Source organism: Eretmochelys imbricata, chromosome 5 (assembly GCF_965152235.1).
Source record: "Eretmochelys imbricata isolate rEreImb1 chromosome 5, rEreImb1.hap1, whole genome shotgun sequence".
Classification (NCBI taxonomy): Eukaryota; Metazoa; Chordata; order Testudines; family Cheloniidae; genus Eretmochelys; species Eretmochelys imbricata.
Window position 1 is genome coordinate 13,685,153 of NC_135576.1, and position 17,125 is coordinate 13,702,277.

The following is a 17,125-nucleotide window of genomic DNA, read 5'->3' on the forward strand; positions in this document are numbered from 1 at the left end:
AAGACAGGCCAGAGGACAGACCAAGGGTCAGGCGTCAGTAGGCAGGCAGGGTCAGGTTACTGGGAGGTCAAAGTTCAAGGCAGGTCAGACAGCAAACTGAGAATCAAGTGTCAGGTGACAGGGTCAGGTTACCAGAAAATTGGGGCCAGGCACCAGGTTACGGAAAGCAATTGAAGAGCAAAGTTGAGGTAAAATCAGGGTCAAAAGCTGGAATCTAGGGTCTATCGCAAGCAGGGTCTGGAGCAGAAACAGGCATGCAGTCTATGCTGTTGCTTAGACGGCTCCCCTTCATGGCCTCCTGGTTAAAGCACTGGTACCAACCAATCGGTGGGCTGTGTGGGGCTGCCACTCAGGTCCTGCTGGGTGGTATTTCCAGAGTTTCATGATCCTCCCATGGGAGCCCAGCCTTAACCTCCAGTGGTGATGTGGAGGCATCAGCAGTCCCAAACACCTGTGGTCCTAGTTTCCAGCCCTGCAGTGGGTGAGAGAAACCATCTTGAACAAAGGCTGTATAATGCTAGATTTTTTTTTTTTTTTTTTTTTAGTCTTTTGGATGCGTGTTTTCATTTTTATTTGTTTTTAACCATTTCTCCCTTTTGTCCCTTTTACTTGGTATCACTTAATCCATGTTCTTTTGCTAATAAACTTGTTTTGCTTTCATTATAAATCATCAGTGCTATAAAAGTTCAGAGAAGTGTGTGCTTCTAGGAAGCTAACAGGTTGGAGTGATTGACTGTCTCTGTAAAGGTAGTGAACCTAACATTTATTCTGTGAGGGTCCAGTGAGAGGGGCTGGTCCCTGCTATAGGATGAGTTTGGGATGAATTCGGGGCTGGAATCATACCAAAGTCAGCCTTCAAGGAGTAACCAGGTTGGGCAAAGCCAGGTTGAGGCTTGTGTGCTGGGGGTAATCTGTTAGGGTTAGAGCTCTGGATGAAAGTTGCACAACCACAAGACACCCAAGGTTACCAGATGGTAACCAATCCCTGTACTGGCCCAGATAAATCCCAGAATTTCACAAAAATACAAACAGTAAAAGGAATTTCTAATTCAAACTAATTGTTTCTATGAAAAAGCTTTTATCCATCCCGGATGCCTGATGGAGTTAAAAAAATTACAGTGGAAAACCATTTTACTTCTGTTTTTTGACTGCAAGCTGTTTTATAGTTCTTACGTACTGTTGTCTTTATTTAATTGGATTTATTTGGACAGACTACATTTCGATGCTGTTTGTAGCTATAAATAGAATCTGATCATTACATTTGATCTAGAATTCTATCTTCCTTTACAGGACGAGATGCGGACAGAAGCTCGTAGAAAAAATCTTCTCATTCTAATTTTGCATTATTTAACAGAGGAAGGGTATGTTATCTAAACAAAAATATACTACAGTTGTATATTTGGGTATGTTTCTGGCCTTTCATGATGATGTTCATTTCTGCCCTATAGTGGATGCAATGGAAGGCCTGCTCTGCTCTGCAGTGTGTCTAATACTAGCATATAACATGAATATTTTACTTTTAAATTCATTTTATTTCAATGCATGGAATAAAAATAAAAAGCTTGTATCTGGTGCTACTTAGAAACTTTTTGCAATCATATGTAAAGGTTGTTGTTGGTTTTTTTTTTTTTTTTTTAATTGGGGTTGTGCCCTTTATGATGTGTAACAAAGATCTGAAAGGTTTTAAAAAAAGCTTCCTCCTTGCGTTTATTATTAATACTAGGAATATCAAGTTAGGTCTTTTGGTTTTGCTGGAGAGTTTCTTGTGGGCTCAGGAAATGGGAATTGTGAACTTTCACATCTTAACTGAATTTTTAACCAAGACATCTTTTCTCCCAAATGTTCATGAGATGCTGGACTTAAATATGTGTAAATAAAAATAAGAAAGTTTTAAACAGCCCAAGACCAAAATCATCCTATTTCACAGAAATCTGGGGCAAATAAAAATGCTATTTGAGAAAGTAAAAATGTCTGGTTATTTTGCTTAGTGGACAAGGAAAACAGAGGAGGCTGAGGATGGGCTTAAATCAGGTATATCAGCATTAAGCTGCCAAATTCTGTAGTTGATTTGTAGCGTGTGACTTGTTGCGCACAGGCACAATTTCCATTACTTTCAATGGAAGGTACAGTAACACAGAAGGACGTACATATGTAGTTTTAAAAGCGTATAAATATATTTTGTATGAAAGTGTAATTATATTAATGGAGTAAATTTGGGGCTGAGAATCAGAATTATCCTGACTTTCCTCAATTTATTGTGTGACTTTGAACAAGCAACTGAGTAAAATTTTCAAAAGCGCTGGCCTTCCTTTTTCTGGTATAATTTGCAGTTGCAAAAAATTGCCCCCCCCCTCGCGTTTTTACATTTGTATTTGAATTTAAGGTGGAAATCTTGGTTCTTCAGCTTTTAATTCTATGATTTGCATTGAAATGAGGTAATAAGTATAGGTTGTACAATTTGCACCTGGATTTGATTTTATGGGTGCAGAAGGGAAGATACAAATTTGCCAGCCCGGGAGACAGCCGTTTTGAATATTTACCCCTTCATCTCTGCAGGCCTGATTCTGATCTCAGTTACAACAGTGTGAATTTTATATAGCTAGGAATTTATTCAAATAATGTTATTCTAGGTTTACACTGATGTAACTGACATCAGAATCTGGTCCTCTCTCTGTTTCCCCATCAGTAAAATGCAGACAAGTCTCTCAGAGGCATTATGAGAATTAATTGGTTAATATTTGCACAATGGTTTGAAGATAAAGGGCCAAATGTACCACACTGGTTCTTCTTCTTTTTTTTTTAATTAATTGATATAAACTAATGAGGCAGGATGGATAGGTGGATAGGATTCAGTTCTGGATTTCAACAGAATTGGGTTCTAGTCACAGCTCTGTTACTAACTTGCAATGTGATCTTATATTGAACTTTTGGGAAGCACTTTGAGGCCTGTGAATGAAAAGTGCTTATAATTGTTATTGGTTATTAGTTATGTAGGATTGCCACAGTTTGAACTATAACATGTTTCCTTGTATGCTATTTCTCTCAAAGAATTTTATAGAATAATGACATTCAGTTTTACGTTCTTTGCTCTTTTGAAATGACCAGGTATGTTGATGCTGCAAATGCTTTGGAACAAGAAACCAAATTAGCTTTACGCCGCTTTGAAGTTTGTGACAACGTTGATCTTGAGACTATTTTGATGGAATATGAAAGCTATTACTATGTAAAATTCCAGAGATACCCTAAAATTACCAAAAAGGCCCTAGACACTGGTACGTGACTGTGTTCCAAAAAGAAAGCTTTCCAACTTCTGTTTCTCATCATTTTAAAAATATGTGTGCACTAAAATACCCGACACTTCTCAGACTTATCCTTATTTAATGTTATTTCCTCTGTCCCCAAATAATTATAGCGCTAAAGGTCTAGTGGTTAGAACGTGGGATTGGGATTCGGGAGACCTGGGGTCTGTTTCCTTCTCTGTTTCTCTCTCTTCTGTGTGCTTCACTTTTCCTATCTGTGTGAATGGATATTATGCTGTTTATCCATCTTTTTAAAACAATTTTGAGATCTACAGGTAAAAAAATAATATCTAAGTGCAAAATATTATATAGATATTTTCTCATTTTTTCCTCTTTGGGTAACAATATTAAGAATGCTCTACTTCTGATTTTATTTTCAAATACAAAATGAATAACTAAAGGGAAAGATTGTAGCCTAGAGGTCATCTAAGACCATTCTTCAAAGTTTATTCCCACCATTATTATTATTTATTATTAAATTTAATGTAGCACATTCCTTTACACTAAATGGTATGTACCAAGCAAATAACAGGTCCTTGCTCCAAAAGACATGTACTCCAGAGGCACAAGCAAAGGCAATACTGTATGAGGCAACTCAGAACAGACATATTGAGATCGGACCATGAGATCTTGAGTGTTCTTGAACTTGTGTTCAACATAAGGAGTAAGTGGGTTACAGAAGGCAACAACAATACAAGCAGAGGCAAAGTTATGGAGAGTGTTGATTGTTAGAGAAGGGGATGAGTGAGCAGAGAATATCTCCAAGCAGTTTCAGTTGCTTCAAAAGCTTATTAGGAAGTTTGAAGATCCCAGGTAAATGGGACACTACTGAAGCATATAAAAATAATAATCCTTGCATGGATTAAATGCTTTTAAAACCCACCAGTCATACTGACATTCACAATTATGTAAAAGATCAGGAATGGCTGGAAGCAAGTAGTGTGTGCATGTGAGAAAGATTTACAAACAGGGTCTAGTGTTTGGATTTACAAACAGGGTCTAGCGTTTTAGAAAGGTCAGTCCTACAATGTATAAATGATGGAATTAATTGCAAATCAAGGATAATGGGTCCTATTGCAGAACATTTGTTAGATCATATTTACAGCGAGATTGTGATTCCCTTACTCAGACTGAGTAATGCCTCAGTCCCCAAATCAGTGCCTTGAGGAGTATCAGAATCTGTCCCTCATAATATTCTATCTATAGATACTAGGAGGAGAAGGGCCTCAGAACAGCGAGGAGATTGCTAATGGGGTACAGAACCTTTCATCTCTGGGTCACTGGTTCTAATTTAGGCTTTTGAGTGACCTCACGTTCTGCTGTGTGTGTGTGTGTGTGTGTGTGTGTGTGTGCGTGTAAATCTTATTTTCTAAGAGTGCCTGAAATAGTTTGTGGGTTGATAGCACATCATCAGGTTGTGACATTTGTGTTGTGATGGCATGTTGCAGGTTGGTAGCTTTAAGGCAGAGTGATTAAAATGGTGTGAGACAGCACCTTAGTCCTAAGGATGGACTCTTAAGTGTTATTGGTTGCGACCTTAAATCTGTCCTACTTTGACAATGGGTAAAAGTTGTTATTGTCCAATGGTTATTCAATGCTGTATGTTAAACGACTTTAGTGGGCTCAATCCAGTTCCTAGTAAAGAAAGGTCCATATCACAGTAACCAGTGTTGATTTGGCACCTTGTTTGTAGTCTCAGGAGAGAGTCCAAAGACTGAATGGAACTAAAGACTTAATAAGCCTGAACTACTTTCTCCACTAGTCATATCAGGATTGAGGCACTTTGCCAGGTTTACTCTGTTACTGCCAATGTTGTACCTGCTTTATAAGGTGACCTTAGTTTCTGAGCTTCATAACCTCACAACTTTCACAAGCACAAGGTTCACTCAAAAATGTTTTTAAAAGAAAAAATAGGATGAAATTTTCTTTCTTCCTTGACCATGGCATCCCACTCTTATTTATTTCTAATTTCAATATTTATTTTTGCCACAGCAGAAAATAAACAGCAACCAAGAAATGGAGGAAAACCAAGAAGGTAAGGGAAAAGTCGCTTGGGTTGGGCACTGGACAGAAGATTTCCCCCTAAGGGTAAAACATGGTACTGTTACACAAATGCTCTGATACCTTGGAGGTGCTAAACTAACATACCGGTGAGCACGCTGGAAACTAAATGGTGGAATTTCATTTTCTTTTAAAAAGCTACCTAAAATTTTAGGTAAGACTTTTTTTTTAAATTTTTCAACCTGATTCATAGATTGCTAAAGTCTCTGAAATATCCCCTCCATTATCACATAGAAAGGGTTAGGGTGGGATTTTTAAAAGCATTCAGCATTGACCTCAATTCATTGACTTCAGTGGGACTAAAGTTAGACCAACACTGTACTTTCTGGAAAATCCCACCATTAATCCTTCTGTATTGTGAGGTATGCTGGAAACAAAATGAGAAGTTAAAAAATTACATCCTGAAAGGCTTTTTGTATCCTAGGACGGCAAGTAGCTCTTCTCATAATCTTCCTAGGATCAACCAGCATCAAACTATGCAGCGGCCATTATCAAAAACCTCATCTGGGAGGACAACAGAGCCTAAACCATCTAGCAAGGACAGCCCCAAACAGGTTCAAATGTGTTGACCATGTTACATTGCAATTGGAATTTATTTTATTTTGGACCATGATGGGGTCTAAATTAGCAGTTACCACTCAAGAAAGAGATCTAGGAGTCCCTGTGGATAGTTCTCTGAAAACATCCACTCAATGTGCAGCGGCAGTCAAAAAAATGAATAGAATGTTGGGAATCATTAAGAAAGGGATAGATAATAAGACCGAAAATAGTATATTGACTCTATATAAATCCATGGTACGCCCACATCTTGAATACTGTGTGCAGATGTGGTCGCCTCATCTCAAAAAATATATATTGGACTTGGGAAAGGTTCAGAAAAGGGCAACAAAAATGGTTAGGCATATGGAACGGCTGCCATATGAGGAGAGATTAAAAAGACTGGGACTTTTCATCCTGGGAAAGAGACTACTAAGGGGGAATAGGATAGAGGTCATTAAAATCATGACTGGTGTGGTGAAAGTAAATAAGGAAATGTTAGGCTTAGTCTACGGTACAGGGGGAGATCGATCTATGTTAAGCAACTTCAGCTACATGAATAATGTAGCTGAAATCAACATACTTAGATCTACTTACCGCGGGGTTCACACAACGCTATGTCCATGGGAGACGCTCTCTCATCGACTCCCCTTGTGCGTCTCGTTCAGGTGGAGCACAGGAGTCAACGGCAGAGCAATCTGCTGTCGATTTAGCGGGTCTTCACTAGACCCGCTAAATCGACCACCAATGCATCGATCACCGTGCATTGATCTCTTGGTAAGTGTAGACAGGCCCTTATTTATTCCTTCTCATAACACAAGAACTAGGGTTCACCAAATGAAATTAATAGGCAGCAGGTTTAAAACAAACAAAAGGAATTATTTTTTCACACAATGGACAGTCAACCTGTGGAACTCGCCAGAGGATGTTGTGAAGGCCAAGACTATAACAGGTTTCAAAAACAAACTAGACAGATTCATGGAGGATAGGTCCATCAATGGCTATTATCCAGGATGGGCAGGGATGGTGTCCCTAGCCTCTGTTTGCCAGAAGTTGGGAATGAGTGACAGGAGACGGATCAGTTGATGGTTACCTGTTCTGTTCATTCCCTCTGGGGCACCTGGCATTGGCCACTGTCGGAAGACAGGATACTGGGCTAGATGGACCTTTGATCTGACCCAGTATGGCCGTTCTTATGATATAGTCAATAAGAGGCTGAGAAAACATTTAGAGGTTTGTGAGTAAAGAGTTTTACTACTTATGTAACTATAACAACACAGGAGTCCAGTGGGAGATGCTATCTGTGTAAGATGGTAGCGGGGAAAAAGGCACAGGTTGGAAATGGAGGAAAAGAACATCTCACATGGGACCTAATCCATCAGCAAATGAAGTTGACAGGTATCTTTCCATTAATTTCTGTGGGCTTAAGAATTGGTCCCATAGTGCTAGAGATGAGGAAGATTACAGACGGTAGAAGGTCAAATAAGATATCCAGTCTCAGTCATAAACACATTTACACAACTCAGTCTAACACGTTTGAGTTTGTAAATGTAATTTGTCACTGTGGTCTTTTGCTCTTTGGGGTCAATTCTGGCAGGGCTGCTGAACATGATGCTTTGCAATTAACTATGTGTTAAGGTGAAGTAAGCTGAGATGAGCTAGCCTAGCATGATTCTTGAGGCATTGAGTAGGTGCCGGAGATTGTTTTCTTAAAATCCTTGAACACGTTTCTGTGTTAGGGGCTGGATCTCATGCCTGACCCTGCTATCACTTTTTTGTAAGTGCAGCAATTTAGTACACAGCAGTAGCCACTAGTCATGGATAGATGTTGAAGTAACTTAAAATCCTAAAATAGCCCATCATTTGCATTTAAACAGATGTATTGCTCATTCTCTACCTCCTCTTCCAGTCATATCTGTTATCCCTTCTGTACCCTAATGCTCCATTCATGGTGCTCATAGAGGTTTCTCCTCATTACTGAGCACTATGACGATTTCTCTATACTGTATAGAAAACTCTCTGCAGAGGAAACAAATGAACGCTGAGTGCTAGAGTTGTGGCTCTGAATTGCTTTCAGCAGCTAGCCAGATTGAGACCTAAAGGCGCACATAATAATGTTACATACTAACATCAGGCATTATTGGTATGAGTTCAGTGGAATATAAAAGTTCAGCTGAAAAATCTTACCATCTGGGCATGTGTGAAGAACTACAGTGAAGTCTAACACTCATCTGGTTGGAAAGAATTGTTTTTTCTAAAACTGATTTTTCTTTAGGAGAATGACAATACAGTTACTCGGGAGCGAGCTGATTTTGGTTTAAATGTGTCCGCAATCAACAGAGGTGGTGGAGGAGAAAGCACTCACCCAAGAAGGGTCAGTAGAAACTTTCTATGCACAAAACACGTCTACATTATGGGAATGTATATGAAGAAAAGCAGAGAAGTTGTACACGAAGGTTTGATATGACTCTTCTGTACGTTTACATAAAATACTTCTTCTGTGTGGCTGTCTGAGGGCTCCTAAGTATCTGCTGATGGACTGTAACTTTTATCCTTAGCTCATTATTTGGCATAGTTAGTGTACTCTGCATAGAACTAAGGAACAATGTAGAAATAGGATAGAAAAGTCCAACTCCTAATAGTAAAAACAGAAACTGAATGTATAACTTTTTTTCTGCTGCTTGAAAGTGGTAGACAGATGGTTTTGTAGTTAAAGGACAACACTGAGAGTTAAGACACCTGGGTTCTTCCCCCCACTGCTTCCATTGACTTCTTGGGCAGAATTTGGCCTGTTGCCTTTTGTCGTTGGAGAACTGTCATCCTGTTAAGCTTGCTTTGTACTCTGTAATTCATGAAGTTTTAAATGTAGACTCAGATACTTTCTTTAGATAGGATAAAGCCTATTACATCACTCTTTTTTTTTTTTTCTCCCCCCTTCAGGGCCAAATAATTGACTTCCGTGGGATGATCCAAGATGCTATCAAAGGAGCATCAAATGAAATAGCCTCAAACAGCCTTAACTGTGATCCAGATCCTTCAGTAAGGGATTATTATTTCCATCTAACAAAATTAACTTTAGAAGTAACTATGCACTGAACTATGCAACGGGGAACAGTAAAATAAAATACCATAATTGACATGGTCCCAACGGTTTGAACTTCTGGAGTTGCTTATGTCCTTGCTGAAAAAGCAATGAATGGACACTAACACTAGTCTAATCTGTTGACATTTATGTACTCCCCAAACAGGGATGTTTGTGGCAAATACAAATCACATTTTATAATTCACAAATGTAGCACAATTTTCAGAGCTCCACAAAACAGATCTGGGTGAAATCCTTGTCCCTGACTTCAGTAGGGACAGACTATTACCCTGTGTGTTCAAGTTTCAGCCAACAGTTTCTTCTGTCTCCAAATTTATGTCAAGATACTGAAGTCTCTGTATTTTAGCCTTTCCCCAGGACACTAAAATCTTTGGGGTAGAGGTTTTCGGTCAAGGCCACCGCTGCCTACTACAAGCCAAAGCCACCAGCAAAATCACCCCTTCTCAGCCAGTGCTAAACTGTATGGGGCTGCCTGTTGTACTTGAAAGGAACATCATCCTTTAAAACAGCACATGAGAAGGTGTGATAACAGTCGCTTATGTTCCTGAAGGGCCTTAATCCCTGCAGGTCAGGTTCTGCCATCCTTATGCTGAGATAAATAGAACTATTTGTGGAGTAAGGAAGCTACTTGCTGTGAGTAAGTTTGGCAGAATCCAGCCCTGAGTCATAAGTTCACCCATTAGGACTTAGGGAGATCTCCTATAATGGCTTACCCTTATAGTGAAGAGCTATGGGGGCATCTCAAATATGTCTTATTTCAATGTCACTGTTGTTGTTTGTACCTTTACCATTTTACCTGAATGTGTTACTGTTTTGAAACTGCTTCATAATTTGTATTAAAAATTTAGTGAAATAAATTGTTGACTCCCACTTACTTCTGTCTTTTTAGGAACGATTGTTGAAACCTCTGAGTGCTTTTATTGGCATGAGTGGTGAGATGAGAGAACTTGCAACGGTTGTAAGCAGAGTAAGATTGGATTTTCATTTCAGTCATTTAGAGGGTTACTGTAGGTGTCTGAGAATGCTGTTGGTTTCTTTTTGTTGGTAAGGATAATGCTAATTCTTGAAGGTACCAGGCCAGTTTTTTTTTTCCTGGTGTGTACCCATTAAAATTACACCAATGATAAATTAGACCCAATGTGTTTTCCCTTTCTTGCATGTAATGACATTAGAAAAGATATTTTTTCCTGGCCTAGAACACACACAAATAATTTAGAACACTCTTCCTTATGGGGCCAGGGGATATACTACTCCATGCTGTTGGAGCTGTACTGACAAGACCAGCATTGCATTTCCCTATGTCCTTACTTTCGAAACTGTACACTAGTCAGCTGTTAGGAAAACCTTTAATATATTACCAAGATGGCTGAAGAAGTCAGTGACATGGATTAAGACCCTGATTCAGCAATGTGGTCCCAATTAAATCCCCAACAAATTATATTAAGGATGTGATTTTTCTTTCTATGCAAAAATTCATCTGTGGAACGTACTGCCACAAAATATTATTGAGGCCAAGATCTTAGTTGGATTTAAATGGATTAGATAATTTGACAAACTGAATGAAATTATCTGAATGAATTCTTCAGGGCATAGACTAATTATTATATAGAATGTTCTCCCCGGGTAGATTATTCCACAATTATCCATTAAGGAGTTTATTGCACCTTGCTCTGAATTATCTGATACCAGCTACTGTTGAGGAGATGGATCATTGATCTGATCCACTATGGCCATTACTGTGCTCCCCTTAAAGCCAATGTCTAACCTCCATTGGCTTCAATGAGAGCCAGCCATAAATAGTGGTTTTTCTGGGAATTATTATTGTGTGTGCCAAGTGCTTCCCTTTTGTGAGCTAACAGTTACGAGCCTATACTGTAAATTAAACAGTTTGCATCACTTTGCTGTAGTCCACGAAAGCTTATGCTCTTATAAATTTGTTAGTCTCTAAGGTGCCACAAGTACTACTGTTCTTTTTGTGGATACAGACTAACACGGCTGCTACTCTGAAACCTATATCACTATTACTTCACATCCTGGAATAAGTAGGCTGTTTTGCTACTTGAGGGTTTATTATATTTGTACATGAAAACTTTTTATTTTTTTTTCTAAAAAAGATCAAATTGCATTACAGGACATTTATCTTCATAATCCAAACATAAAGTGGGATGACATTATTGGACTTGATGCAGCCAAGCGGTTAGTCAAGGAAGCAGTGGTGTATCCTATAAGGGTAAGGCTCTAAATAGCTTTGAGAAAACCAATATTGGACACCATTTCTATACATTATCATGGTCAGAATATCATCAGCTAGTTAAAATTTTTCTTGTAGAGTGCTGACCCATCGTTCTGACTGTATCTGTCCTTTTCTGAACATAGTTCCTAGTCAGCAAATGGAATTTAAGTTGACAATGCCATGTAACTTTTCATATACAAATGCTCCGCAGTATGCTGGATAGAAAAAGCCCAGAATAAGCTGTTAGTGCTTATTCTGTGGGAATTTTGCCTAAAGAAAAGCTGCCAGACACATCATGCTATAGGAAAATGAATTACTGAAGAGAATAGCAAACTATATCCGTTTATACAAAATAAAAACATGAAAAATACATTTAAAATAGATTTAATGTGGTTAAATGTAGCATGTTGTATGGTAAAATCTATTATGTAATTCTTTTATTTTTCCTCTCTTCTAGTTTCCTAGATTTCCTCCATGTACAAGATTGTTGCAAAAAACCAGCATTTTGACTCAGATTTTATATTTTTAATCCATGAATTGCTCTTTTGTTTCCACAGTATCCACAGCTGTTTACCGGGATTCTCTCCCCTTGGAAAGGATTATTATTATATGGACCTCCAGGTAGGTACAAGTTTATACTATAAATATAGGTGTAGCTACATATATTGCTATTTTTGTTCATATCCAAACAGATTAATTAAAAATGCATTTTAAGAGCTTCATGCTGATTTGCTCCAATATACGAATCTAACAAATTTACTTGGTGTCATGGAGATTAGCTCTTCAATCTACACTCTTGCCACATCCAGAATTCCCACAACTCTAGGATATTTCTACACCTAAATTTTCCCTCCAACCAACATTCTTGACTCCAAGTGTAATCAGAGCAGTCATGTGCTTCGGAGGGCATGTCAATTCCATAGTGTTGCTCCATTTGCCATAGTTGCCAGTAGTACAAATTTGGCTGGGACTGACCTTCAAAGAGAGATACATTTGGCTTGGACTATCCCTTCCTGGAAAAATGTACCAGCTCCCCCTCTCCTTCATTTAGGAGTTAATTTTGAAAATGGTGTTGGTCTCCTAGCAAAGATGGAGGCTGTCCCACAAACTAACACTTCTGCAGTCTCTCCAAATGCTCTCACTGTCTAGACTGCTCTCCACACTATCTCTGTCACCCTCCAAGGCACCACTGGAAAGTTGCCTAGACACTGATGACTGGTCTACACTGAAAACTTTCATCAGCATGCAAAATCCACAGCCCTGAGAGAGACCGTTATGCTGACCTAACCCCTGGTATAGATAGCTAGGTCTATGGAAAAATTCTTTCTGGAGCTATCGTCTCTCAGGGAGATGAATTAACTACAGTGACAGGAGAACTCCTCCCATTGCTGTAGCAAGTGTCTACACTGTAGTGTTTTTAGTGTAGACATAACATGATAGCATCTGCGGAGTCTGTAGAACTATTAGTGTGTTAGACAAGCTGCTAGCTGCCCCCAGTGAAATAACATTGGGTCTGGTCTTGTATGTTCTTTTATTTATTTGCCTCCATACAGCCCATTGAGGTGCTCTGATCATTTCAATATAGTACCTCAGAAACGGTTTGAATGTATTTGTCAGTGGTGCTGTGACTTGAAGTCCTGTATTACCTGCTTTTCTCCAAATAGTTCTAATTGCATTTCCACTCTTCTTGTCAGTGTTCATTTGCTGACTAGTAAGATGATGAAGGGAGTTACTCCTATATTTACATTTTATTTACTCAGAGTGAATTTCCTCATCCCTGTTGCTGATAGGTACTGGAAAGACTCTGCTTGCTAAGGCTGTTGCTACTGAATGCAATACAACTTTCTTCAACATTTCAGCATCCACTATTGTCAGCAAATGGAGGGGTGATTCAGAAAAACTTGTCCGGGTAAGAATTGTTATCTTCATTTACATTGTACTCTAATAGCTGTCATGTGACTAACTGGAGAACAGGTGTTTTTTAGTGGATTGAGCACTGAACTGGGAACCAGGAAATGCTGAGTGGTTCCTCTGATATTGATACCCTCTGAAATCTTGGGCAAGTGATTTCATTCTGTGTTCCAATTTCCCCTTCTGTCAAATGGGAATAATATTACTTTTATGAAGTTATTGTATTGACTGGATTTGTGGGTGCATTTCAGCTCTGTAACGTAATGTGAATCAGATATCCCCTACCACTCAAAGATTTTTGACATATTGGATCCCAGGCAGGCATACTAAATTTTGAGATCTACTGACAGTAAGTCCTCAATGCGCCCCACCTCTACAATGTTTGGGTTTCAATTCCTTTCTGATTGCAATCAGATGAGGAGCTCCCTCTGGGAATGGCAGCTGTCGTGGTCTGTTGCAGACTCTGCCACTGTGACCCAAAGACCTCTTGATGCCAGCTGGCATAGGGCACAGGGTTCATCAAAAGGGGTCATGTAAGGTATGTACTGAAAGCCTGTGCCACACTGGTCATCATACTTACTGTGAGTTGTATGTAAAGAAAATATGTGAGGAGTTGTGTATATGCTGAAAAATATGTTCTCTAGACCTTATAGTTAAAGGCAGATCATTCTAAGGCAGTGGTTCTCAGTCAGGGCTACATGTACCCTTGGGGGTACACAGAGGTCTTCCGGGGGAACATCAACTCATGTAGATATTTGCCTAATTTTACAACAGGCTACATAAAAAGTAGGGCTGTCAAACAATTTAAAATAATTAATCGCAATTAATTGCGCAATGAAAAAAATTAATCACGATTTGTCACTCTGTTAAACAATAATAGAATACCATTTATTTACATATTTTTGGATGTTTTCTACATTTTCAAGTATATTGATTTCAGTGTACAAAGTGTACAGTGCTCACTTTATATTTTTATTACAAATATTTGCACTGTAAAAAAGAAATAGTATTTTTCCATAAACCTAATACAAGTACTGTAGTGCAATCTCTTTATCATAGAAGTTGAACTTAGAAATGTAGAATTATGTACAAAAAATAACTGCACTCAAAAATAAAACAATGTAAAACTTTACAGCCTACAAGTCCACTCAGTCCTACTTCTTGTTCAGCCAATCTCTCAGACAAACAAGGGAGAGAACAGGTGTTCGCATGGCACTGTTGTAGCTAGTGTCGCAAGATATTTACGTGCCAGGTGCGGTAAAGATTCATATGTGCCTTCATGCTTCACCCACCATTCCAAAATACATGCTTCCATGCTGATGATGGGTTCTGTTGGACAATGATCCAAAGCAGTGCAGACTGACGCACGTTCATTTTCATCATCTGAGTCAGATGCCACCAACAAAAGGTTGATTTTCTTTTCTGGTGATTCAGGTTCTGTAGTTTCTGCATCGGAGTGGTGCTCTTTTAAGACTTCTGAAAACATGCTCCACACCTTGTCCCGCTCAGATTTTGGAAGGCACTTCATATTCTTAAACCTGGGGTCAAGTGCTATACTATCTTTAAAAATATCACATTGGTACCTTCTTGCATTTTGTCAAATCTACTTTGAAAGTGTTCTTAAAACAAACAACATGTGCTGGGTCATCATCCGCCATTGCCATAACACGAAATGTATGGCAGAATGCAGTTAAAACAGAGCAGGAGACATACAATTCTTCCGCAAGGAGTTCAACCACAAATTAAATTAATACATTATTTTTTTAACGAGCGTCATTGGCATGGAAGCATGTCCTCTGGAACGGTGTCGAAAGCATGAAGGCACATATGAATGTTTAGCATATCTGGCACATAAATACCTTGCAGTGCCAGCTACAACAGTGCCATGTGAACACCTGTTCTCATTTTCAGGTGACATTGTTGTGATGTGTCATTCCATATTCTTTATGAAAATATGCTTATGATATGAATGACATAAATGAGATATACTTCATGCAAATGGATCATGTGAGATATCATTGGAAAGGTTATGATTTACTGAATGCGATTATCCTATTTACTGTTATTTACTCCTTCTCATAATACAAGAACAAGGGGCCACCAAATGAAATTAATAAGTAGCAGGTTTAAAATAAACAAAGTATTTTTTCACGCAATGCACTATCAACCTCTGGAACTCCTTGCCAGAGGGTGTTGTAAAGGCCAATACTATAACAGGGTTCAAAAGGGAGTAGATAGATTCATGGAAAATAGGTCCATCAATGGCGATTAGCCAGGATGGGCAGGAATGGTGTCTCTAGCCTCTGTTTGGCAGAAGTTGGGATTGGGTGACAGGGCATGGATCACTTGATGATAACCTGTCTGTTCATTCCCTTTGGGGCACCTGCTATTGGCAACTGTCAGAGGACAGGATACTGGGTGTGATGGACCTTTGGTCTGACCCAGTATGGCCGTTCTTATGTTCTTTGTATGTATGTATAATTTCTGTATCTGAAATTTGGAATATTATCTATGTATCCGTGTTCAACTATGCTACTTTGGGTGACGCCCACTACTAACACTTCAGGTACCACAATGGAAAAGCCAGACAGGGTGGATGGCCCATCACCAAAGACAATGGACTGTAAAAGAGCTTAGTCTTCCTGTGAACATGTGGATCAGCCTGTGAAGAATGGCTACAAGGGCCCTACAGAGGCATGTAACCATGTCGCCTGAGACTGGAATCCATCTTGAATTCTTTTCCACAAGAAGCTAAGGGGGGTCAAACTAGGAAACACAGGGCTCCTGCTTTATGCAAACCCTATTAAAGGGTGGGGAATGGGGCAATCCAGGTCATCAGTTCTCCCCTGCTATTCCACCCAAGATGACTGCTGGAAACATCTAAGCCTGAACTGGGGGAAAAGAACTGAACCCAGGCTGGAAGGGCATCTGGCCTGTGAAGATTATTAGAACCACATTTAGGTGAGAACTTGCATGTAACCCGTTTCTTCAGTGTATTAAGCTTAGTTTGCCTGCTCTGTTTTATTTTCTTAGTAATCTGCCTTGTTCTGTCTGCTACCTCCTTAACTACTTAAAATATACCTGTTATAGTTAATAGATTTATTTCTGGTTTACAATATAACCCAGTTTATGTGATTGCTAACTGGGGGGTGGGGGCGAGAAGTTGTGTACACCCTCCTCCACATTGAGGGAAGAAGCAAATTTCATAATATATCTTTGGGTCTGCACTCCAAAGGAGGTGGACATCTGAGTGCTGGAGCAAGTCCCTTAAACTGAATCTTCCCAGAGCTGATCTGCAGCTGGGTGTGGCCCTGCCTGTGTGTGTGTTAGAGGAGGTTTTAAGAGCCTGGCTCAGCAAGACAGGTTAAAGGGGGTCCATGCTGGAAGAACAGGTAGACTCAGTGGTATCTCAGCACATCAGGTGACTTCCCAAGGGGTCCAACCCATCACAGTAAATAAGAAGCAGGCAGCATTATCTCCTGTAAGTGTAAACAAACTTGTTTGTCTTAGTGATTGGCTGAACACGAAGTAGGACTGAGTGGACTTGTAGGCACTAAAGTTTTTAACATTGTTTTGTTTTTGAGTGCAGTTATGTAACAAAAAAATCTACATTTGTAAGTTGCACTTTCATGAAAGAAATTGCACTACAGTACTTGTATGAGGTAAATTGAAAAATGCTATTTCTTTTGTAAAAGCAGCAAAGGTCCTGTGGCACCTTTATCGACTAACAGAGGTATTGGAGCATAAGTTTTCATATGTGAATACCCACTTCTACAGATCCAGACTAACACAGCTACCTCTCTGATACTATTTCTTTTGTTTATCATTTTTACATTGCTAATATTTGTAATAAAAATAATATAAAGTGAGCACTGTGCACTTTGTATTATGTGTTGTAAATTGAAATCAAATATTTGAAAATGTAGAAAAACATACAAAATATTTAATAAATTTCAATTGGTATTCTATTGTTTAACAGCG

The 17,125-nt window shown here is 39.1% G+C and overlaps 1 protein-coding gene across 2 annotated transcripts in view; it reads left to right on the top strand.

Moving 5' to 3' along the window:
* The first annotated feature begins 3,184 nt into the window (after positions 1–3,184).
* KATNAL2 (katanin catalytic subunit A1 like 2) overlaps positions 3,185–17,125 on the top strand; it is a 40,927-nt gene continuing 26,986 nt past the window's right edge. The window contains exons 1-9 of one of the 2 annotated variants that reach the window (XM_077816209.1): positions 3,185–3,272; positions 5,292–5,334; positions 5,785–5,914; positions 8,173–8,271; positions 8,838–8,936; positions 9,890–9,967; positions 11,132–11,230; positions 11,791–11,854; positions 13,024–13,142. In XM_077816209.1, coding sequence (XP_077672335.1) covers positions 3,200–3,272; positions 5,292–5,334; positions 5,785–5,914; positions 8,173–8,271; positions 8,838–8,936; positions 9,890–9,967; positions 11,132–11,230; positions 11,791–11,854; positions 13,024–13,142 — 804 coding nt within the window. In that variant the 5' untranslated portion in view covers positions 3,185–3,199. The remainder of the gene's footprint in view (positions 3,273–5,291; positions 5,335–5,784; positions 5,915–8,172; positions 8,272–8,837; positions 8,937–9,889; positions 9,968–11,131; positions 11,231–11,790; positions 11,855–13,023; positions 13,143–17,125) is intronic. The other variant, XM_077816210.1, reaches the window with a different exon arrangement.